This window comes from Arvicanthis niloticus, chromosome 20, assembly GCF_011762505.2.
Source record: "Arvicanthis niloticus isolate mArvNil1 chromosome 20, mArvNil1.pat.X, whole genome shotgun sequence".
NCBI classification, from domain to species: domain Eukaryota; kingdom Metazoa; phylum Chordata; class Mammalia; order Rodentia; family Muridae; genus Arvicanthis; species Arvicanthis niloticus.
Genome location: NC_047677.1, coordinates 28,137,703 through 28,162,398, shown reverse-complemented (window position 1 = coordinate 28,162,398; position 24,696 = coordinate 28,137,703). Strand labels below are relative to the sequence as shown.

At 46.4% G+C, this 24,696-nt stretch overlaps 1 protein-coding gene across 2 annotated transcripts in view; it reads left to right on the top strand.

The window, feature by feature from the left end:
* Stox1 (storkhead box 1) overlaps window positions 1-24,696 on the top strand; it is a 62,463-nt gene that overhangs the window by 27,686 nt on the left and 10,081 nt on the right. For both annotated transcript variants that reach the window (XM_034524285.2, XM_034524286.2), the window contains exon 2: window positions 23,788-23,940. In XM_034524285.2, coding sequence (XP_034380176.1) covers window positions 23,788-23,940 — 153 coding nt within the window. The remainder of the gene's footprint in view (window positions 1-23,787; window positions 23,941-24,696) is intronic.

Genomic DNA, 24,696 nt, shown 5'->3' with positions numbered 1-24,696 from the left:
GTTGGGCCATTAGGATTTTCAATTCATCTTCATTTCAGCCCAACTCCCCTTCAGCATCTCTAGCTCTGTCCTGAGTGACATTTTTAGGTCCTGGCTTGGCTTTGTTATTCCTGCCCAGCCTTGGGTGTCACTCACTCCTCACTCTTTGAGGTCTTTCCCGTGGTTTCATTGAGTTACTTCTTGAGTCTTCTTTAACTTTCTTGAATTCTTTGAGGAGGTTCATGATTGTTCTTCTAATGTCCGTGTTCTGGAGTTCATCTAGAGAATTCTGATTGGCATTTCTACAGGACTGGTAGCTTTGGGAGAGATATACTGGCTTCATCTTTCGGATTGTTGGTGTTCCTGCAAAGAGATCTGGGCACGTGGACTTTTGCTAGTTTTAAGTTTGTAATGGATGGAGCCCGGTGGGTCTAGGGGTTGAAGTGGCTTAGGTAGAATGCAATGGGGTTGAGAGAGGGGACTGGACTGGTATGCAGAATGTGCTTCCTGTTCCAAGCTGGGAGGTTGGGGGTAGAAAGGGATGTATGAGTGGGAAGTTTGGATATGATGATGCTGTGGGTGTCCTGTAGTGTGGTTGATAGGTAGGGAGGATTCTGACCCAAGCCTTCACTCTTCTGGAGTCAAGGCTGGGAAGGCCAGGCTATGTTGGAGGACTCTTTGTGGGAAAGGCTTGGATAAAGAGGTTGGGGTACTGGCCAGGCTGACCCTGGAACACTCGGGAAGTCTGGGTGTGGAGTAGTCTGGTAGACATGATGCAGAGTCCTGTGGGTGGATCTAAATTTGAATTTTCATCAGCACTGTTCTCAGTGAAACCGTTTCCAACAGCTGTGAAACTCTGATCTGAAATGAATCCCTTCCCTGTAAGTATTTCTGGTCTCACTCAGCTACAGCAAAGAGACAAATACATATAGGTAGGGTTGGCTAGAGGAAGCAGGCCCCGTCAGGCAGAGCGGAGCAGAGTGTGTGCAGCATACACTTATACTTCTTACCAAGTTTTTTGTTTGGTGGTTTGTTTGCTTCTTTCTTTCAAGACAGAGACAGAGTTTCTCTGTAGCCTTGGCTGTCCTGGAGCTCAATCTGTAGACCAGGCTGCCCTGCCTCTGCCTCCCGAGTGGTGGGATTAAAGGCATCCTATCCTATGCTCTACCACCACCTGGCTCATAAACTTCCTCAAATAAGTTTTTATTTTGGCATGCACCTATAGAACAATTTCCCGATACTTAGTTTAAATTACGTTTATTTACTTTGGAGGGAGGAGAGTGTGCCTGCCAAGGCATTTGAACATGTGGTAGTCAGTTTTTTCCACCATGTGGTTTCCGGGTGTGCACTCAGGTCAGCAGGCTTGGTGGCAAGCGTCTCAAGTCACCTGGCAAACAATCTTACGATGATTTGTTTAAATGGTTGGGTGCATTTTAATGGGTTTCCACCAGATTTTCTTTACTAGCTTTCTCAGACTGTCTGAAAGTGGAACCAAGTTATTGTACAAATATTCCAGGGTGACATTGTGAGGACCAGACGAAACCACTCTTCAGTGGGCTGCTGGAGGCAGTTCCACAAAAGCATTCTCAGCTTATACACAGGACAATGGCAGCTGCTTCTTCCATTCCCAACCAGAGTGGGCAGGAGACTTAGATGAGAAGGCTCTGGATTCTTTCTCTACCTGTTTTGGAATGTAAATACATCTCTCCAGAGGTCAGATAAGCCCTGGGGCCTCCAGTTTTTGACTTAGAGATGGGTCCGAGCCTCCTGTTCCCTGGCTGCGTAAACACATGCCTTTAGGGTTCAGAGAGTCAAATGGAGTTCTCCCTCCATATGGCTGAGTTAGGAACTCAGGTTTCTGACGTGATGTATTCAGAGTGGTCTAACTTGCAGAAACACAAAACTCTTTTTTTGTCTGTAGCACACAATCGTATCCCTTGGGTTCTCCACAGCTGACTGCTGTTTAGATTCCTACAATACACCGTTCTGTGGACTTTGTTTTTTTTTTTTTTTTTTTTTTTTTTCTTTTTTGAACCAGGGTCTCACGATGTAGCCCTGAATTCCCTATTATAGACCAGACTAGCTTTGAATTTACAGAGATCTGTCTGTCTCTCCCACATGGGCTGTTTTGTTCCAATCTGATCAGCAGATATTAGGACCTAATCCACTGTGGGTTTGTCTTAAATGGCACCCACCCAGCTAGTGCCTGCGAAACTCCAGAGGCAGGATGATGTTAATTTTAATTCTACTCTCAGGATATCAGCTTCACTCTCCAAGACTTCCAATTCTGGTCATTTGAGAAAATCTCATTTGCTATATAGATCTACCTTAAAAGCCTGTAATAGGGCTGGAGAGATGGCTCAGTGGTTAAGAGCACTGACTGTTCTTCCAGAGGTCCTGAGTTCAATTCCTGACCACCACATGGTGGTGCAGACACTTGGATTTGGAGGAGCATCTGTTACTCCCATAACCCCCGCTGCCTCAGCTTGACTTTGCCTCAAAAAGAATTTTAGGATTAGTGAATATGAAGCAAAGTTGGGTTTATTGAGCAGAGATAGAAGTGAGATTCAAGTGTATGGTTAGAGGTAAATACAGGATTTTGAGGCCTTTGACTCTGCCTTACTCAAACGATGTAATTCACAATTGGATTTAAAAATTAAGCAAAGTTTTAAAAAAATAAGTAAAAAATACATATGAGTTGTCTCAGGGGTATGGCTTGGTTGGAAGAACACTTGCTTAGTGTGAATGAAGGCTTGAGTTCATAAACCAGGTGAGGTTGGTGGACATCTGTAATCCCAGTACGGGGGAAGGGTAAAGGCAGGAGGGTTGGGGGAGGGTTTCAAGGTCATTCTTGACTACATACGGAAGTCAAGGGCAGCCTGGGCTAGCTACATGAGACCCTATCTTGAGCTAAAACAAACCTGAGAAATACTAAACACAAATTTGCTGCTGCTATAGTTGAAAGTCTTCCCAAAGTGTGACTCTTGGCAGTTCCCACCTCAGCCTCCCAAGGACCAACATTACACTATGTCTAGCAATTTCTTTCCCTAAGGAATTTCCTTTTGTAAACGATGCTGCTGGGTGATTTAGTAATGAGAGAGGGCTACACTGCCGATACCAGTTCAACTCATGGGGTCACGTGGGTTCCGGCTCCAAGCAAGCATGGGGCCTGTTGGCTCTTGACACTCTGGGCCATCTTCGGAAACCGGAACTCTCTATGGGTAATCTTCATGTGGTCTTCAACCATGTTGAAGCTGTTTGATTCTCCACCAGTAGGAAAAAGATCTAAGCTGAAGGGCTTCTTTCCCACAATTCCTTAAGTTTCCTTTCTCTTTGCTTCTGTCTAGGGAAGAAGGGCACTTGCAGTGGGCTGCAGAGATATAGTCATGGTCCTGTGTACTCTGTTGGGAAGGGGCTCTAGGAACAGACTCTGAAAGACCAGTGACCCCTTACCCACCCTGAAAGAAGCCACAGTTTCTCTTCTATCAGGCCTGGCCCTTTGCACTGTCTCCAAATCATTGTGTGACATTATTACAGCATTGTCATCTCCCGACCCTAGAAGAAGGGTTGCGTATGAACTGAGGGTCTCAGGGACATTTTTCACACAGTTTTCATTTTTTTATTTACATTGGTTTTGTGATGAGCTTATCCCCATACCTGAAGTTTCTGCATCCCCACCTCTTCTGGGTTCCCCTCTTGTCCTGTAATCCCTCTTCTGGCTTTTCAGTGGAGATAATCATCTCAGTGTGGCTGGCTGTTTTGCTCATCACAATATATTTCAAAAGCCAGAGAATCTGCCTTCAAAGTTTTTTATTGTTGGTTTTTTTTTTTTTTTTTTTTTCCGTTTGTTTTTTTGTTTGTTGAGACAGGGTTACTATAGGCTTGACTATTCTGGAACTCACTATGTAGACCTGGCTGGCCTCGAAATCACAGAGATCTGCTTGCCTCTGCCTTCCAAATGCTGAAATTAAAGGCTTTCAAAGCCTTAAACTCAGCATTACTCTTGTGCTTTTTATTTTTAAATTTTTATGTGCATTGACGTTTTGCCTGCATGTATGTTGTGTGAGGGTGTTGAGTCCCCTGGACTTGGAGTTACAGACTCTGGTAAGCCACCATGTGGGTGCTGGGAATTGAACCCAGGTCCTCTGGAAGGACAGCCAGTGCTCTTTTTTGTTTGTTTGTTTGTTTGTTTTGGTTTTGGTTTATGGTTTTTCAAGACAGGGTTTCACTGTGTAGCCTTGGCTGTCCTGAAACTCATTCTGTAGGCTGCCCTCAAACTCAAGAAATCCACCTGTCTCGGTCTCCACAATGCTAGGATTAAAGGCATGTGCCACCACTACCCCAATACAGTCAGTGAGCCATCTCTCCAGCCCGTATTGTATTTTTAATTAAAAATCTTCTCTATGTATGCATATTTTGCCTACATGTATGTTTGCACATAACACTTGCATTCCTGGTGTCTACAAAGGCCAGAAAAAGAGTGTTGGATCCCCTGAATTTGAACACAGTTGTGATCTACCACATGAGTACTGGGAATTGAACCCAGGTCCTCTTGGAGAACAGCCAGTGCCCTTAACAGCAGACCTGTCCCTCCTGTCCCACTCTGTGTTTTTAAACGGTGCAGCAGAATGACACCTTTTTTGGCCACCGACAAGGACCAGTGACACAAATGCCTTTGGACACACCTGCCAACCCCACCCCTGTTGTGTCCAAATGACCCACGTTGCTCTGTAAAGTGGCAGCTTTCAGATACTTGGTGGCTTTTTGGATATGCATAGCCCCACTAGTATAGGCTGTTTCCTTAGTGCTAATACTAAAAGGAGCCCAGGGACTTGAGCCTGTTCGTTTGCAGGAATTTGTGGATCAAATGATTCTAACATGTAACATTTTCTCAGCAAGAGAATGCTGAATCATCAGGGTAGAATTCTGAGTTTCAAACTACCCTTTGCCCACCCCCAGTTGTCAATCCCCATCCATGATCCAGTAATAGGGACACTGATGATAATAAATACCTTTTGGCTGGAGAGATGGCTCAGCGGTTAAGAGCAGTGACTGTGTACTCGTACATATAAAATAAATACATATTAAAAAAAATAAATAAATACCTTTTGGGGGTGTGCCTACCGAGGGAGAAGGCACTGAGTGCTCAGACAGAACAGCACCTGACTGTTGAGTGGCCTCTGCCACAACCAGAAAAGGCACCAAGTACCAAACTGTACAAGTTAGATTCCAAATCCAGAAAGCCAATAGCCATGACATCTCCCCCACAGAGGAGACCCGAGTCCCATCTTAGTCTGCCCCAAAGACAGAGAAGCCACATTCTGGCCCATTCTGCCTTCCTTGCCTGGCAGCTTCTACTAAAGTTTCCACCAGGCTCCATCCTCAGGGCAGCCCTTTCAGTGGGTAGCTGGGTGCCACCCAGACAGGGGCCCAGTGCTCACTGGCGGCCTCAGCTGGTAGCTCCTGGGTGGACCGTCTTTCACCAGACTAAGTGGAGTTTTAAGTCCTGCTCAATGAACAGGAATCCTTGCCTATTATGTAGAGCTAAAACCCACACAGGCACCCATACGCTCAGACCAGCAGTTGAGGGAAACCTTGTAAACCTAACACACACAGAGTGTGCCTTCCCCCGCCCCCCTCCAGAGATTTCTCCTTGCAACATAGGGGGCAGCTTTGAGACTTTGAGAATGAGGCCTCTAGGAGCTCCATTCACCTGTCAGCCACAGAATAATTGAGTTGCTCCTAGCATGAACTTGAGGTGATCTCACTAGAAGAAAGCCCCCTGCACCACTACCCCCATCTTCATGCTCTCTTGCATATTGTGTTTCCTGGGCCAGAAATAAACTCTAAGCCAAATATATTCTGGAGTCTAAAGTCCTAGATTCCAGGCCCCATCTACACAGATAAGTAACCAACAGTTTTATTTCTGCCAGAAGTCCCAGCCTTAAGAATTGCCCATGCCATCCCAGACCAGCAAAAGCAAGAGCACCCCATAAAGACTTGCAGCCTCTGCAATTGTCTTCTTGCCCTCCCTGGCTCAGAAGCTGCCTGCACAAGCGCTAACAAGACACCAGAATGGAGGCACCAGAAGGGTACACTGAACATCCTTACAATGTAGACACGGGGACAGCGAGAAAACTACAAAGCAGTTGTAGAAAGGGGTGTAGTAGTGCACCCCTTTAATTGCAATGCATTGCCCGGAGTGTGAATTAATCTAGGCCAGTATGGTTGAGACAGACAGACAGACAGACAGACAGACAGACAGACAGAGAGAGAGAGAGAGAGAGAGAGAGAGAGAGAGAGAAGCAAACTTTGCCATTGTGAAATTTGTCACAACCCCTCTAGCAGTTAAGTTCAGCATTTAGAGGGATCAATCACAGCTGGAAGGGAGGGGGGGACTTTCTTCCCTGCTAAGGAATGCAGACTTGGTCCTTGTGCCCACCTTGTAGGGTGGCTCTTTAAAACCCACCCTGTGCCATTCGGGTGCCCGTGAAGGCTTCTCTATACCACCTTCAGCTTCTTCATTTGCCCTGTTACTTCCTGTCCCCTTTCAGTACCCACAGAGCCTCCAGACTCCTGGCTCCCCTTTGAGAGGGACTAGAAGGTTTCTCTTCACATATGGGGTCAGTTGGGGGATGGTAATCAGCCAGCGCAGAAAGAAAATGAAGGAGCGGAGAGGTGTGAGGAGACCACTCAAGGTAGCAAATAAGCCAGAGACCTTGTCTGAGGTGCTTGGCATCTTGGCTCTGCAATCTTGTCCCCAGCTGTGGCTACTAGCTAACCTTAGCTCCCTCTGGACTGTGAGAGAGGGCAACACTCTTGTCCCAACATTCTTGTTCCATCTAGAGCTGGCCTTGAAGGCCTTCAGAACCTCTCTGGCTCCCAGTGGAAGGAAAGAGCCATGTTGAGAGTTGAAGAGACCTGGCCAGCAGTTTCCCCAGACTTTCCACAGGGCTGAACCAGTTCGGTGAGTATTGCCCAGGTCTCCCTAAGCCACCATGAGGCTTTGTCTCCTTTCCCATAAACCACTTGGCAAAACAAGACCTCCTCCCTCCCCTACCCCCCCACCCCATCAAGTGGGCTTATTCCACCTTTATTCATTTGGATTTGAATGCACACAAGGTATTCAGGGTCAGAGGCAATTTTCTTATGGTTTATGTTGTGAAATAAAATAGTATGTAAGTAATCATGCATGGGTAGGCACCCCTTGCCCCCGGGCTTACTCATGGGGCAACTGGATAAAACCCAGATAGAAAACTCTCCAATTTGGGGAATCAGGACTATGTTGAGGGATGGAGAAAAGTCAGTTTTCTCTGACCTCATATAGGAGAAAGAGGCCACTGCTTTCAGTTCTAACAAGAGGGAGGGAGAAAAGAAAAAAAGAAAAACCTTTGCTTTTTGGAGACAGGATGGAAAAGCCCTTTCTTCTCTCTCTAACCTTTTGGAATATAAATGTTTCTCTCCAGGAGCCACATCGGCTTTGGTGACCTTAAAAGCCAGGAGACTCACTTTCCCTTGAATACATGAATACATGTTTTTTTGAATTTGGAAATCTTACCAGAGATTTTCACTTTGTAAAACCAGCTGAGCGGCCTACACCTTCCGAAACATTCTGGAGAGAGCAGCTCTTCAAAAACCAGGCTCTGGTTACCAAATGTGCCATTGGGCCACATGGGAAGCAGGCCCAAAGCAAGAATCCTGGCCCTGCATTGTAGCTTGACTGGGAGGAGCCCTAGGTCCACTCAGGAGAGCGCTGCTGTGCCCAACCTGACCTGGGACCGCAGGCTGAGGCCTGAGGGAAGGGTGGGGAGCCCTGGGGGAAGGGCTGGTTCTTTAGTAAGCACAGCCTGTGGGTGAAAGACTGCACACTAAGAGAAAGAATGAGGTTGGAAATAAGGGGACTTTTCAGGATGCCCAACTCCTCCTCTGGGCCAGAACTCAGCAAGAAAGGCAGGAAGAAAGTGTAATGACCGAGCTGCCCCACGTTGGGCGGCCAAACTGTAACGCCCGCTCTGTTCCGCAGGTCCGGGTCTAGTGAGAGAGAGTGTGGGGCAAGTGACACGAAGAATGGAGACAAGACAGGGTGTGTGGTCAAGTCTCAAGTCTCGTTTATTGTGTCTCTCTCTCCTTTATTGTCTCTCTCATTGTCTCCTGTATTCTCTTGTATTGAAGGGAAATCTGGGGTATTTATAGGCTTTTGCCACGTGCCTTGCAGGTGTGGATATGACGTAAGACTTACAGGCGTCTATAGCGTGGATAGCACATGGATAGCTCGCGAAACGCATGCCTTGCAGGCTTGGATACCACATGTGTCTTGTAGCTGGGGGCAGTAAACAGCAAAACAAAATATGTGGGATATCAGAGTGTGCTTCAGCTGTTGTAGGCTGTTGAAAAACAAGTCTCACGTCAGGGTATATGGCTCGAGATGGCTGCAAAGCTGATCTAGCTTTCTGTTAAAAGTCGGCTCCCAACAAGAAAGAATTTATTCTGGTTGGCGGTTAGGGGACCAGGTCTGAGCAAGGCCAAGAAAGAGGTCGCATATGCCGCTGATAGACCTTAGAGGTTCTGCCAGGGCACAGACACACACTCTGAGGAACCTGTGGATGGCCCCTGGGCAGAGGTGTAGTAATTTAGGGGGCTTGGTACGTCAGCCCTTAGGAGCGGTCATCAGAGACACTGACAGTATTCCTTTCCAACACTGCTCATCCAACTTGCTGCTTCTGAAGTGATGATCTTGAGGGAACGGGCTGATGTGTGTTAAGGTGGCTGAGTAAACCGGTGCGGCTTTCCTCCCAGAGTGACAAGGGCCAGACAGGCGGGTGTTCTTGGTGTATCTGCTTACATGAAAGTGGAACACGAAATACTCTTATCCTGTGTCCCAGGGAGCCTCACGGTCTTGAAAAACTGCTTGCTTCTTATGTCTTTAAAACATACAAATGCGGACACAAAAGTCTCCTCACCAAGATGGCACCCTGGAGTCATGCTAGAAAGTCCTTAGCAAAACCCTCTTCAGCAGCTTACTCAAGGTTCATGCTAAGTGCAACCTCAAACTCCTCCGACTGTCCCTTGGCCCCGTCTCCACAGAGGGGATCCACCACACAACACAGTGGTTAGCTTTCCAGGGCCTGGACACCCAGATTCCAGCCCTCCTCCTGTCCATAGAGGGTTAGAAATGCCATTGGACCAATAGAAGAGCGAGCGTTCATCAGTCAGCTTAGTCTGTTTGCTGTGTATGCTGAGCCCTGCAGTCGTGCAGGCTCTTCATCGCGGATGGATTATTGAGAACAACCGCCATGCTGCCTGAGAATGGAAGGGAGGCTACTACCTCCCAGCATGCAAAGCGTCATGGATCAGACTCCTCTCATCTTACCCACTCAGTCTTTTAGAGGGCCGGGGCCGGGGTGCCATTGTTCCTGACAATTTGCCAAACTTAAAGTAGCTAATTTTGAGAAAGAGGAAGATAGATAGATAGATAGATAGATAGATAGCACCTTTAAAGATTATAGATCTAACAAGGAGCCACTTTCTGACAAGGAGACAGGGAGACATGGCAGCAACCGCCATTGAAGAAGAAAGGAATGTCAGGACAAGATTCTGATGGACTCACAGAGATATTTGGTCTGATTGACCAGGACCTCCAGGCTGTTCTAGACATGACCTTCCTGGAAGTAGGTTGCCCTTAAACTCTGCCTAGTGTGCTGAAGGCACAACACTGACTCATATAATTTAATAAAAACTTTAAATAAAAAAAGTATTATTTTATGTGTATGGCTGTTTTGCCTGCATGTATGTCTGTGTACCACGTGTGCATAGTGTTAGCTGAGGGCAAAAAATGAACATCAGATCCCTTGGAACTGACAGAGTTGTGAGCTGACATGTGCTGGGAGTCAAACCTGGGTCCTCTGCAAGAACAGCCAGTGCTTTTAGTCACTGAGCTAGCTCCAGCCTCTGCCTCTCATAGCATTTGTAGCTCAGCTTGGACACTCAAAGTTCTAATGACCTAGAAATACTTCGCAGTGAGATTACATTCATGGGAATTGTTTTCCCAGAGTTATTTAGTTTTTTTTTTGTTTTTTTTTTTTTTGTTTTTTTTTGTTTTTTTTTTTTTTTTAAGGCAGGGTTTCTCTGTACAGCCCTGGATGTCCTGGAACTAGCTCTGTAAACCAGGCTGGCCTTGAACGTACAGAGATCTACCTGCCTCTGCCTCCCAAATACTGTACTACCACACCCAACTTGGTGTCTATTTTTCAAAGCTGCCAGAAGCCAGAAGAGTCTGTAATCAGCTTGAAAGCAGCTGGAGTTGGGCAGACAGTCTGGACAATGTGTCACCATTGATACAAAACCCAATGGTGCTTGCCAGATAGAACCACCATGGTGCAAAGACCAAAAAGAAGGTGGCAAGCAGGTGGAGCTGCTTCACAGAAGGGAGAGGGGACATGGCACCTGTGAGCCGGGACAGGACTCCCTGAATTCAAGTGTCCTGGGTAATCACTTGGAGCAGGCAAGGTGCTCTCTGCAAGGCTTTTGGTGGACCTTGTGTGCATAGTCTGGTGGAAGAGGCAGCGTTGTGTTTATCTCACGAGACAAAGTGCAGCCTTTCCCAGCTCCCATCACCACACAGCCCAGGCCTCATTGCTGCAGCAGGTCTCATCCCTGGCCATCCCTTGCTTCCAGGTAAACCCATCCACAGAGACTTGGAGAGTCAGTGAGAATCCAGGCTCCTTCAGGGCCAAAGCAACTTCCTTTGACAAACGGCAAGGATTCCTTTGCTCCTAACATACAGGCGGAGTTAGATCTATTTGCTTGTTTCCTGGGGTAATACATTGTCTCTCAGGGCTGTAATTCTCGAGGCCCACTTCCCATGATTTCCACATTCAATAAGAAAATTTCCTTCCAGAAGAATGTCTCCTGTAAGTTTTGAGATAGACTATTATTCATCAATACTTAAAATTTTGCATTGCTAGTTGAAGGCATGGCTCTTCTGCCTCTCATAGCATTTATAGCTCAGCTTGGACACAAATAGCCTAGGACCTCTTCCGCAGACAGACAGCCATGTGTCATTCTGTGTGACAGGAGTGAAGGGGTTAATGAAGTATCTTGTGATGTCAAGCCCAGAGGTTGGAGGCAAACCCTTGGGACACACACAGAGCTTACAGCAGAAACCATGAAGAGACAACTCATGTCACTGGTCCTTGAGTGGGGAGATTTGGGTTAAAGAAGAGTGTTTTGGTGAGATTTTAGAAAGCTTTTAAAAAAATGGCTTATACAAAGAAAGGGTAGATTTGCCATCTGTAACAAGAGGCTTAGAGGTAGGTAGGCTGGCCCCAGCACAGCTCAACATGCCTGGCCCAAACCTGGGTGTCCTCTTCTGCTCTCTGCTTTGCCTTCTTGAGTACCCGGGAGATTGTTTGACCAATTCATTCTCTTCTGGTCATGAGATAGCTGCATCTACCTAAGATCCAAGCAGGGAGGTGTGGTAACACACACCTGTAATCACAGCACTCAGGAGGCAGAGGCAGGAAGATCAGGGGCTCGGAGCCATCCTGGGCTACATGAGACCCTGTCTGAAAACGAAACAAAAATCCAAGCAGGAAGAAAGAATGAAGGATGTTAAGTCTTTTTAAATCTCCTTGGTGGAAATCATGCCACCTGTCTGCCAGTCTTATGAGAAGCTAAAGATGGACTAGCAATGTTTTCTGCCTCCACTCAGCAGAGCAACAGTGTCTCTCAAATGGACCAGTCAAATAAAATACTGGACTTCAGAAATGTGTCTCTCAAAAAATAGAGTTTGCCCAGCCCTGAGGTCAGTCCTTCCAGGTGAGTGGACCATCTGTCAGAATTGGTGTCTAGTCAAAAGGCTACAGGAACCAGGAAAAAGTCAGGACTGATCAAAAAAAAAAAAAGCTCATTTATGTACCGAAGGAATCTGCTATAGGAAACAAAATCTCAGGTGCTGGTGATATAGGGGTGGGGGGACACGGGCTCATCAGGCATGATGGCTTTGCTTTGGGGAAGAAAAGATAAAAGATTCTAGTCAGTCTTATTCCAGTACTGTCAAGTGCTGGCCCCAGGGCATGCCTTCAAGCACATCCTGCTCATTTGTTGAACAGTTGAGGTAACTAATCAATAGAGTATTCCATAAATGAAGTGAAGGATGCGAGCCCATGGCTGCTTAAAACCCTCCAGGACTGCCCCTGCTTCCCCATGCTGCCTTTGGGACCCACAGGGATATGTCTGGTTCTTTTTTTTTTTTTTTTCCCATTCATGATCAGTCATGCCTGGCTAGCTCTAAATGTCGCAAGAAAAGCATTTGAGTGGAGTGCTGTAATCTTCACATTGGATTATAATTGCCTCCACCCACTGCTCCTCATTCCAACCAGAGCCCCTTGAGGGCAAGTACTGTGTCCCATTTGCTGGTAGCTCCCAGGCAACTGGCATATAATAGATACTCAATAAATATCTGCTGGGTAAGGAGAGGTCTGGGCGCCTGGTGCCGAGCTGCATCACGAATATGTGCATGAAGAATGTGTGTCCAGCGCCTCGTTTCCAGGAGTGCTCAAATGGTTGAAGAGCATTTATGCTGGGCATAAACGACAGCGTGCAGAGGCTGCCTTGTAGGAACAAGTAGAGGAAAACAGGGTCCAGGCTCTGGCAAAGAGGCACAGGATCATAAACAGAATGCAGTGTAACGGAGGGAGCTTGCACCGTGTCATTACTTTACAAAAAGGAAGGCACACCAAACCCGCCCACACTGGGTTATGATTGACTCAGACTACAGCTCCTGATTCTGGCCAGGAGGAGCTGCTGAGCTAACCTCAGCCAGGCCATTCTTTTACAGATGCCCTTTACCCATGTCGAGAACCCAGCAAACACCTTTTCAAACATTTGGCCGTGGAACGCTATTTTCCTTTTCTTAATATTATTGGGAGGGGCGCTTGCCATGGTGTATGTGTGAAGGTCAGAGGACAACAAAGTGTCTTCTTTGCCTCCAGCCTTATGCAGTTCCAGGGCTTGAACTCAGCCTATCAGATACATTTGAGCAGCAAATGCCTTGATCCAGTGAGCCATCTTTCTGAACCGGGACCTTTTTTTCTTTAAAATTTGTTTTCTTTTATTTATTTATTTATTTATTTATTTATTTATTTATTTATTTTTGTTATCATTGTTTTTTAGCCTGGTGGGCTTGGTAGTACACACCATTAATCCCAGCAGGAGGAACTCTGAGCCAGCTTAGTCTACATAGTGAGTTCCAAGACATCCAAGGCTACATAGAGACTTTGTCTCAAAAAAAATTAACCTTTTTAAAAATTTTTATTTATTTTATGTGCATTGGTATAAGAGTATCAGGTCCCCTGGAACTGGAGTTACAGACAGTTGTGAGCTGCCATGTGGGTGTAGGAAGTGAACCCCAGTCCTCTGGGAGAACAGCCAGTGCTCTTAACCACTGATCCATCTCTCCCGCCCCTTAACCTTCTATATTTGTTTTATGCATGTAGGTCTTTGCCTGCTGTGCAGCTCTGTACCACATGCATGCAGTGCACTCAATTGCCAGAAGAGGGCAGGAGATCCCTTGAAACTTTAGTTGGGAATGGTTGTAAGCTGCCATGTGGACGCTGGGAATCAAAGTGGTCTTCTGTACCTCATCTTTGCCAAGAAACAAAAACCCAGCTCTTCTGGGAGAACAGCCAGAGCTCATAACTGCTGAGCTGTCTCCCTCCAGCCCCAAAGACCTTTTTTCTTACAGAGCACTTCATGTAGTGAGTTCTATGAAACAGAGTTTGAAAAGTGCTTACTAAGTCCCACACACATACAAACAAACAGGGGAAGGGAACAGACCAGAGAAAAGCTGCAGTGACTTGGGGCCACACAGCAGACTCAGATTAGAACTCTGAAACCCTGGAATGTTTGACACCCTATCTCCCGGTGGGGCTCGTTTTAAATGTGAGAGCTGGGAAGGTAGAAAAGACAGCATTTAATAAAAATTATGTGGAAATATTATTCAGATAACAGGTTGGCACTAGATTGCCTTTCACAGTTATATACAATGGTAGTTTTTGAGACAGTATTCTGTTTTTAAAGGTACGTGTATTGCATGTGTGCATATTTGTGTGTACACACGATTGTGAATGAGCCACACATCATGGATATGAAGGGTCAGAGGATAAGATGATTCTTCCTTTCCACCATGTGGCTCTGAGGGATCAAACTCAGGTTTTCAGGCTTGGCGGCAGCCACCTTTACCTGCTGAGCCATCTTGTCAGCCCCAGAAATATTTTATATTGATCATTATGATACATAACAAACAGAGCTGCCCCTGTGTGGCCTCCAGGAACTCTTGGGGGGAAAATGTCACCTCAAGACTCTCCTAGGTTTGCCTAGAAAGCCAGGAAGAAAGGTTGCACACACTTTTTTTGCCAGGGAGTATGTGTGTGTATATGTGAGTCTGTGTGTGTGAGTGTGTGTACCAGGCCAATTTATAATTTAAAGAATTTTGCTGGGCAGTGGTGGTGCACGCCTTTAATCCCAGCACTTGGGAGGCAGAGGCAGCCGGATTTCTTAGTTCGAGGCCAGCCTGGTCAACAGAGTGAGTTCCAGGACAGCCAGTGCTACACAGAGAAACCCTGTCTTGAAAAACCAAAAAAAAAAAAAAAAAAAAAAAAAAAAGAGTTTTATTATGGTAATTATTTTAAAATTGTAGATGTGTATGTATGTTTTGCCTGTATGTATATCTGTGTACCACTTGCATGCCTGGTGCCCTCAAAAGCCAGAAAAGGGCATCAGATCTTCTGGAAGTTGAGTGACAACAGCTGGGAGCCGCCATGTGGGTGCTGGGAATTGAACCTGGGTTCTCTGGAAGAGCAGCAAGCACCGCCAAGCTGTCTCTATAGCCCAATATATAGCTTCGCTCTCTCCCTCCTTAGCTCTTGGTTGTCTACACCAGAGGTGCTGGGGAGAGTGATCCACCACACCCACATCCAACAACTAACTCTCTGGAGCCTGTCAGTACATTACCTTACATGGCAGAAGGACTCTCCATTTGAAGGGTCCTGTGCATTGTGGAGACGAGCTTGGTCTATAAAAATTCTCAGAAACAAGAGAAATGTGTCTGACTAGTAGCAAAAGCAAACTGAAAGCAAATCAGAGAGAGTGGAGGCATGAGGAGGATTCACTGTGAGGAAGATGACGAGGCAACCCCATGAGACCTGCAGGGGCCTCTGAACTTCCGAGAAAGGCTCATCTTGGACCACTCTTGGTGATATAAGGGACCTTAGTCATCAGCTTTATAATCACAAGGGAATTCTGCCCCAAACCTAAATGTACCCAGCAGCTGTCTAGGTAAGAGACCAGGCTGAAAGCTGTGCATGGTAGCACACACCTAGAATCCTAGGACTTGAGACGTGACGCCAGGAAGATCAGAGTTCTAGGCCGGCCTTGGCTATGGAGCAAATTTGAGGGCAGGGTGGCCTATGTAAGACCTTTACTTCAAGTTTAAAAAAAAAGAATCTAAGCTAACCAACACTTTAGAGTATGGCTTTGAGACCCAAAGCAAGACATAAAACAGTCAGACTTTTGGTCTCTAGAATTTATGATGATAAACCCGGACCCCCAGACAGGGCTCTTCCCTCGTGTGGCCTTGGTTGTCATGGAACTTACTCGGTAGACCAGGCTGGCCTTGAACTCACAGAGATCCACCTGCTTCTGCTTCCCAAGTGCTGGGATTAAAAGTGTGTGCCACCACTGCCTGGTGTTAAATTTGTTCTTTTAAAACCCCTAAGTTTGTGGGCTCTCTGCCGTGCACTTGAGGTCCTTAGGATATGGCCCAGGGCCTTGTGAATGTTCTGCAAATGCTCTGCCTCTAAGTGACAGCCTGAGGGTGTTTTGTTTTGTTTTTAGATATAGGCCTGACTATGTAATTCAGTTTGACCTTGAGCTCTACTTTCTTGAATGCTCTTATACCAGGCTTGTTTGTAATGGCTAAGGGCCAGCTGGTACCAGCCTTGATGGTACAGCAGTGAGCATAGCGACCTTCTGAGAGCCAGCTTGTTTGAGCCACTGGCTCCTTCCTTGCCAGCAGAAACCTGCCTCTCTGTGGTCCTATTGAAAATGAGGGTGACATGGGAAAAATGGGGGAGAAGAGGCCTGCAAAAAATAAAGAGGGGGTGGTAGTCATAGGGGATGAAGCTTGAGCTCAAGAGACACTCCTGGGTAAGGCTGCCCGCCTTTCCTCTGTATCTATGTATTGTCTGACAACCAAACTGTGGAGTATCCGTCACTGGCCTAAGGCATTTGTCATCTGTCACTCAACTGGCGCTTGATATTAGCACATATATTACTTGAAAACGAGGAGGCTGGTGACCCATGTGCCATATTCTGTGCTTGGAGCAACCCAGGCTGGTGTGTCCTGCTGTAGCCTATCCCCTAGTTAGCTGCCAGACTGATACATCATGGGGCCAAGGAGTACCCAGGTTGGGCATGAACCTGTAGGCAGCTGGTGCCAGGTGCCAGGTGCCAGGTGCCATAGAGTCACCTGGGGTATGGTTAGGGGCAACATCAGATACTGCAACAGTTTTGATAATTCTGGAATTCTGGTTTCTTTAGAAAACACAGAAACATTTTATTAAGAGTATGTTTTCATCTTAATCCTGCGTGTAGGGATGTGGGACTGCGTTGGAAGAGTTGACTGTGATTTGCCTCATGCTTTAGCAGAGGAACATTTTGCCAGCTGCAGATAAATTTGTATGAGTGTGTGCCATTTGGAATTCTGGGAACTTTCCAGAGGGTGTCGTAATGCTAGGGTTCTACCAGACGAGTCAGTTCAGGGGGTGTTCGGTTGTGGTTTGTTAGTAGTCGTGCTCAAAGAAGAAACAAGAAGAAATTAGGTTCTAGGATCTCTGTCTCTCTTCCCTCTCTCCTTTCTCTCCTATATAGTGATGGCGCTGATACCGGGGGTGGGGAAAAGGACCATCACAAACTAACAATGTCCAGTACAGTTCAGCTGCTGCAAAATCTTCCACCAGCCTGTGCAGGACTGCCATATTGGAGTCACCCTGGTCAAATCTATAGTCAGGGGACAGACACAGGGGAGACTTTGCTGTGGAGGAGTAAGAGAAGGCTGATAGATCTGGGATGTCTAGGAGCTGTCAGGAGTAGCACACGGGTTGGGAATGCTGTTCAGTAGAATGATTGCTTAGCATGCATGAACTCTTGGGTGTGGTGGTGCTTGCTTGTGAGCCTAGCATTTGAGAGGCAGAGGCAGAAGATCAGAAATTCAGGGTCATCCTTGGCCACATATCAAGATTGAAACCAGCCTGGGATGCACAAAACCTTGTCTTCCTTCTCCCTTCAGGGCTAGCCTCAAATTCCTAAGTACTGGGATTAAAGGTGTGTGCCACCACTGCCTGCTATCCTTTCTTTCTTGGGTAGGCAACATTACTAGTTATTTTGCAATTCCAAGGCACCATGTCAGAGCTGACTGTGAGGGAATTCAATCCTGCAGGAGCAGATTTGACACTTGGTTGATTTTGATGTTGAGCCAGTCCATACGGGACCATTGATGTTCTTTTACTTTATGAGATGGACCTCCTGTAATAGACCTCCTGCAGCATGCACCCAGAAAGAGGTGCTGGCCAAGGCCTAGTGAATTGAACCGGTTGGACTCTGAAGACCCGTTGTTCAGTACAGAAGTTAAATGGATTCTCCAGTCTTGAGCTTTACAAACAAGCCCTCATGAAGCTCAAAAGCTAATTCTTTCTGTGATCTACTGCAGTTTATTCAGCCCATACGGCCCCAAACAACTCTGTCCCATCTTAAAATGTCTTCTGCTGCCTCTGGGACATTGGGGGGGGGGTGGTTATAGCAAGAGAAGACCATAGGTGTGTGTTGTCAACTTGAAGGCTCCAGAACTGCTGCAGTCAAGCATTCACTGTCATGGCTGGAAAGCGCGATAAATTGCCCATCATGAACTTGACCCTCCCTGATTCAAGGCTGTCCCGCTTTCTTTCCAGTTAAAGCACTTGCCTATTGGTTCACACTCTAGCCTCGGGCTCTCTCCTTTTGTGACTTGGTTTCTTATTTACCAAGCTTTCTTCAAAGTTGCCACATAGCAGAGGGTAACCTTGAACCCCTGATGCCTGTATTAAAAGTATGGATCATCATAGCCTGTTCTCTGTGGTGCTGGGGCCTAAACCAAGGGCTTCCTGCATGCCAGGCAAGGTACACCCGCTAGCTTTCAGTGTCCTTTCTGGAAACCACTAGGACAGAGCACCCCCATATCCAGTATCTACTGTGCTTAAGAATTTCCCCTCATGGCAGGCACCCAGCTGCCTTAGATCAATTTAGCCAGCTCTGAATCCTGGTGTTATTTGGTCTGTAGATGTAAATATGTTCTCTTTCTCTCTCTTTTCTCACTCAGCTGAAAGGGAGACAGAGAGGGGAGGGGGCATGGCTCTGTGGCACTGAAACATTTCTTGATCTTATTTCCAATCTGATTGATTCCCCCCCCCCTGTGTATGACGCAGAAAAGTTTGTACATATGTATGATGGAAAAATAAAAAAAAAGTCAAGTTGAGATGCCCCAGATTAAAACATAACAGGCTGGGCATTGTGTAGTCCTGGACTCCAGAGGCAAGAGGAATAGTTTGAGTTTTCTTTTAAGGTCTTTGGTTCATTTTGAGTTAAGACTTTTTTTTTTTTTTTTTAGATTTACTTATTTCATACGTATGGATTTTTGCTTGCATGTAACATATACCACATATATGCCAGAAGACTGTGTCACAACCTCTGGGGACTGGAATAACGGGTGCTTGTGAGCCACCACGTGGCTGCTGGGAATTGAACTGGGTTCTCTGGAAGAGCAGCCTGTGTTCTAAACTGCTGAGCCATCTTTCTAGGCCCTTGAGTTAATTTTTTTTTTAATCTATTTTATTTTAAATTATGCACATATGTGTGTCTTTTGTGTGAGGATTATGTACACTTGACTACAGATGCCCTCGGAGGCTAAAGGGGGGGGTGGTGCTGGATCACTTGGAGCTGGAGATAGAGTCACCTCGTGGGTGCTGGGAATTGAACCTGGGTCCTCTGGGAGAGCAACAAGTATTCTTAACTGAAGACTCAGCTCTTCAGCACCCTGGTTTTGTTTTTTAATTAGCTTATATATTAGATTTTTTATGGAATTTTCACAGTTTTGGTTGACCAACCCCATTATCTCTCCCTCATCCCTACATACCCCCCCTCACCTCAAATATCCCCCCACCCCCTCCCCCACCCCTCTTTTACCTTCCTATCTACTTTCATCAGGGATTATTTTGTTTTGTTTTTTAAGATATGGCGCCAAGACTGACCTGGAAATTGTTTTGGAGCCTAGCCTAGACTCAAACTCCTGATCCTCCTGCCTCAGCCTCCCAAGTAGATTACAAGGAAGCCATGCACTACCAAACCTGGCTCAGTGTTGCTTTCTGCTTAGGGTTGCTTTTGGCTACCTGCTGGTTTTGTGCTTTCCTATGAAGTAAGGATTTTTTTTTTTTTAATTTTAGTTTTATGTACATGAGTGTTTTTGCCTGCACCTCATACATGACTCCTGCCTACAGAGGCTGGAAGAGGGAGCCCTCATCCCTGGAGCCGGAGTTTTATACTCCACATGGGTGCTGGGACCTGGACCTCTGGAAGTACATACAGCTAGTACTCTCAAGCACCAACTCATCTCTCCAGCCTCTGAACTTTAGGATTTTTAAACATTATTTTTTGGGATGAGGTCATGGGGATTTTGACGAGGATTGCATTGATTCTCGGGTGGGTTATTTTCCTCGATAGGTTACACCTGAGGTTGATGGGGGTGGGGCTCTATGTCCTCACATAAGGAAGCTCAGTTTTTCCTCCATGATGAGCTCTTACCCTGCATTAGGTTGTTTTTTGAGACTTGTTTATTTAGGTGCATGAATGTTTTGTCTGTGTGTATACACGTACGTGCACCACGTGACTGCCTGGAGCCCGTGGAAGTCAGAAGGCACTGGATCCTCTGGAACTGGAGTTGGGACACATGATACCATATGAGAGCTGGGAACCAAACCTGGTCTTTTAACAACTGAGTAACAACTGCCACCGCCCCAGCCCCTTGTGTTGGGTTGTTAAGCCCTTGTCACCCACTCCAAAAGCAAGTCACACTTTCTCAGCCTCTACCCTTGACCAGTCTGGGGCTTTCCAAGGCATTAGGCACCAGGAGGCAAGGACTGATTGCCTTAGTCTGAAGCAGTGGTTCTCAACCTTTCTAATGTTGCGACTCTTCAGAACAGTTCCTCAGGCTGTGGTGACCCTCAATGGTAAAAATTGTTTTCCTTGCTAATTCATAACTGCAATTTCCCTACTGTTATGAATTGTAATATAAATATCTGATATTCAACCCCTGTGAAAGGGTCGTTTGACCCCCATGCCTCTACACCCAAGAGGTCGAGACCCACAGGTTGAGAACTACTGGTCTAAAGCCATCCCCCCAGCAGGCTGATTCTAGTCAACATTTCTTTGTTGTTTGTTTTTTGAGACAGGGTTTCTCTGTGTAGCCCTCCCTGGCTGTCCTGGAATTTGCTCTGTAGACCAGGCTGGCCTCAAACTTTCCTCTGCTTCCCAAGTGCTGGGATTAAAGGCATGTGCCACCACTGCCTGGTGTCTAGTCAACATTTGAAGGTTGCCAGCTCTGAGGATCTGCCTTACTGAAACTGTCAGCCTTGGCGAGCGAAGAGCAGCTAGCTCCTGTTGCTTGTTGGTTGGCCTCCATCTCTGTGCATGTGGAATGCATCTACTTTGTCTTCCTTCATTTCCCCTCAAAGTAAACGTTCAAGTTTATTTTAAAATGTGTTCTTTGCTTTCATTATGACTGTGAAATTTAGAGTAAAGAAATAAATCAACCAATGGAATGCAACAAGGAATTTAAACAGGTATGGATGGTAGTGGTGATGTACACCATTAATCCTAGCACGTTGGAGGTGAGGCAGGTGGATCTCTGAATTCAAGGCCAGCCTGGTCTACATAATGAGTTCCAGGTAGCCCGTGAAATATAGTTGAGGCCCTGTCTTAAAAAAAAAAAAAAAAAAAAAAAAAAAAAAAAAAAAACTTTACAAATCCTTTCTAGTCAGTCTGTCTGTCTGTCTCTTGACAGATCAATTGTAGAAAATCTATCGGACATGGATCATGGCATCTGCTTTGTTCTGTTTTGCCGGCATTTGTCTTTCGGCCTAACCACTTCTCTTAGTTTTCCCACTTATTTATTCATTTTACATCCAGATCAAAGCTTCCCTCTCATCCTGGTCCCGCCCCCCACCTGGCCACTCCCTCCCTCCCCTTCCCCTCTGAGAAGCAGGAGGTCCCTCCCAAGGAATCAACCCACCCTGGCATCTCAAGTCACTGCAGGACTAGGCACATTCTCTCCTGGAGGCCAGACACGGTGACCCAATTAGGAAATAAGGCAGACAACAGAGTCAGGGTAAGCCGCTGCTCCAGTTGTTGGGGGACCTGCATGAGGACCAACCTGCACATCTACTACATATGTGCGGGGGTGGAGGGGTGAGGGGGTAGGTCCAGCTCTTGCATACTCTGTGGTTGGTGGTTCAGTTTCTGGGAGCCTGCCAGGGTCCAGGTCAATTGACTCGGTTAGATAGGAACACTATCCCCCTTGGGGTCCTCAATCCTCCCCTGCCCCCAACTCTTTCACAAGACTTCCCAAGCTCTGTAGATGTTTGGCTGTGGGTCTCTGCCTCTGTTTCCAGTCAGCTGCTGGGTGGAGCCTCTCAGAGGACAGTCATGCTAGGCTCCTGTCTGTGAATCCAGGCTGAAAGATACAAACATAGCTTGAGGATCCAAAGAAGTTGATGGAGGAAGGCAGGCCAGCAGTGTGTCCGTATAGCTCTGTCTCACACAGGGCACCTGTGTATCCAGGCCAGCAGTGGCAACCATGGCTGTCAACAGTGTCGTCACATGTTGTATCATTGTGGCAAGGATCTGACCAGCAAGGAGGCATCAAGGTCTCATAGTGTGTCCCTGTGAAGCATGCAGTAGTCACGGTAGGAGCTGTTTCCACTCTCTACACACATTGACCCACATATCCACGCAGACATGGCTGACTGGCGCATCCATCAAAGTTGAGTTCACCGTGGTCTCCAAGGAATCCAGGTGCACAGTCACAGAAGTGAGTCCCAAGAGCATCCCCAGACATGTGGCACCATGTAGATGCGCCTGGGATCCGAAGCAGCCAGGAGAAACTGTGTAAACAGAGGGAACATTGCAGGGTCTACTCTCTGGCCTGCAGTTTCCCTTTAACCCAATGCTTTGACAAGCTCTGGGATTAAAAGTGTGGAACGCAAGCCCATCCTCAAGGGTGCTGCTTTTAGTTTGTGCACAGCAGGGAGTTTTTCTGGAATTGTGAGATTTGATTAGATCAGCACGTGTGATTTTCTGCACAGGAAGTTCACTTTATGTCCCAGAAGCCAAGAGCACAGCAGCAACGAATCAGGCTCGGAAGCCCTCCTGGCATCCGTCACAAAGTTCCTGGGGTTAGGGTTCACCTCACTTTCTCAGACATAAAACTTGATTTATGCACCTGTAGCACATAGCTTAGCACCAGCTGTGAGGGAGTGTGCTGGGAAGGGCTTCCCACTTTGTCCAGTGGGCTGTCAGCAGCCTGGAGTGACTGTAAATGTCCCCACCCCCACGTTGGAAACACACTGAAAACAAGATTTGTTTTGTTACTGTTGTTGTAACTCACTTGTTGGTGTGGGGTTCTAAGCATAAGAAACTTGGAGATGAAAACCTTGTGTTATCATGCACGGTTGGACACACATGGTGGAAGGGGCTCCTTACAAGGGAAATAAAGCATTCCAAATGTTCTCTAGAGTGTCTCTCAGAGGTAGTAGCATCTCTCCTGTAAATCTATATAAAATTGTACATGGATTTTAAAGAGGAAATTACTTGTAACTAGTGGTAGGTCTGTTTTTCTTCGTGCTGTTTTCATTATTTTATGTTAGGTTTCATGTAGCCTACTCTGGTATCAAACTTACTATGTAGCAGATGACCTTGAATTTACCATCCTCCTGCCTCCATTCCTGATGTCTGGGATTATAGGGCAGTGGTAGATTAGTTTATTAGTGTGGGAGAGGTACCAGTTGAATCTAAGGCCTCACGTAAGAAGACGAGCATGCTAGGCTAACGCCCTACCACTAAGCTGTATTTATTTTTCATTTTTGAGACTGACTGACTCTCAAGTATTCCAGGCTGGTTTCAGACTCACTGTTTAAGGGTGACCTTGAACTTCTGATTCTCCACTGTCCCTCTCACGTGCTAGGATTACAGGTGTGTGCCACCATGCTCCTTATGCCTTGTCGGGGTCTTGTGAATGCTGGGCAAGCCCTTTACAAACTGAGTTCTGTCCCCACCTGAGTTTTATCATCAGTTGTTCTCTTTGGTGCACCAAACTCCATATCCATCAATGGCCCATTCCCTGCCTGATAAGTTGTCTATAAACTGTGGCAAACATGGCTTATCTGCATCCGTGCTGCAAATGATGCTGTACTCTGAACCATGACTTCTCAGCTGACATGGAAGTCTGCTTTTAAACGTGAACTGCAGTGTCTGACCTCCGATGGCACATCACGGGGAGACAGGGCATAAACCTTCGTCTTCTACAGTTTCTACCATTGAGCATGCTAGGTTAACAGAATCTGAGCAGGTCATGTCAGACTTTTAAGCTATTCTCAGTTCATTAATCTTGAATGGTTCGTGCTATAGAAGATTTATCACATACTCTCTTTTTGACCTCCAACACAGGTGATGTCCTCCCAGTGCAAATGAGTCCCATAGCCCAGTGTCGGTTTGTGTCCTTGGCTGAAGTTCTTTGCTGTGCTATAGCTGATATGAATGCACTTCAGGTGGCCGTAACACAGGAATCCCTCTTTGAGCACTTGATGGAACATTACCCAGGTAACCAGTTTCCACCATTTGAATTCATTCCAATGTGTTTGGTTTCTAGTTATAAACAGCCTTAAGCATATAAAGAGTATGGTATCTTTTTCTCAATGTAGAATCTTTTGTCATAATAACATGAGGTACCCAGCTCAGTGGCACAGGCGTGCAGTCTCAAGCTAAGTTCAAGGCCAGCCCTGGCAGCTTGACCCTGTCTCAAAAAGTAATAGTGAGGTTGGGGATATAGCTGTGATAGAATGTTTGCCTAGCATGCACAAAACCCTGGCCTCCATCACCAGTACAGGAAAAAAAAAAATTAAAAAGAACATTGTTGCCGGGCGGTGGTGGCGCACACCTTTAATCCCAGCACTTGGGAGGCAGAGGCAGGCGGATTTCTGGGTTCGAGGCCAGCCTGGTCTACAGAGTGAGTTCCAGGACAGCCAGGGCTACACAGAGAAACCCTGTCTCAAAAAACCAAAAAAAAAAAAAAAAAAAAAAAAAAAAAACATTGTCAGGAAAAGCCCTACACTTTAAAAGCTACGTGGTGTGTGTGTGTGTGTCATGGCTCATGCATGCCATGGTGGTACACATGTGAAGGTCAGAGGACAATTCACAGAAGAGTCAGTCTCTCACCATGTAGATCGCAGGAATTGAACCCAGGTCCTTGGGCTTGGCAGCGAGTACCTATCTGCAGAGCCACTCAGCAGCCCCAGCGCTGTCTTTTCCTAAAGGTGGATGGCTTTTCATATGCAAATACATGCTACAATCAGATAC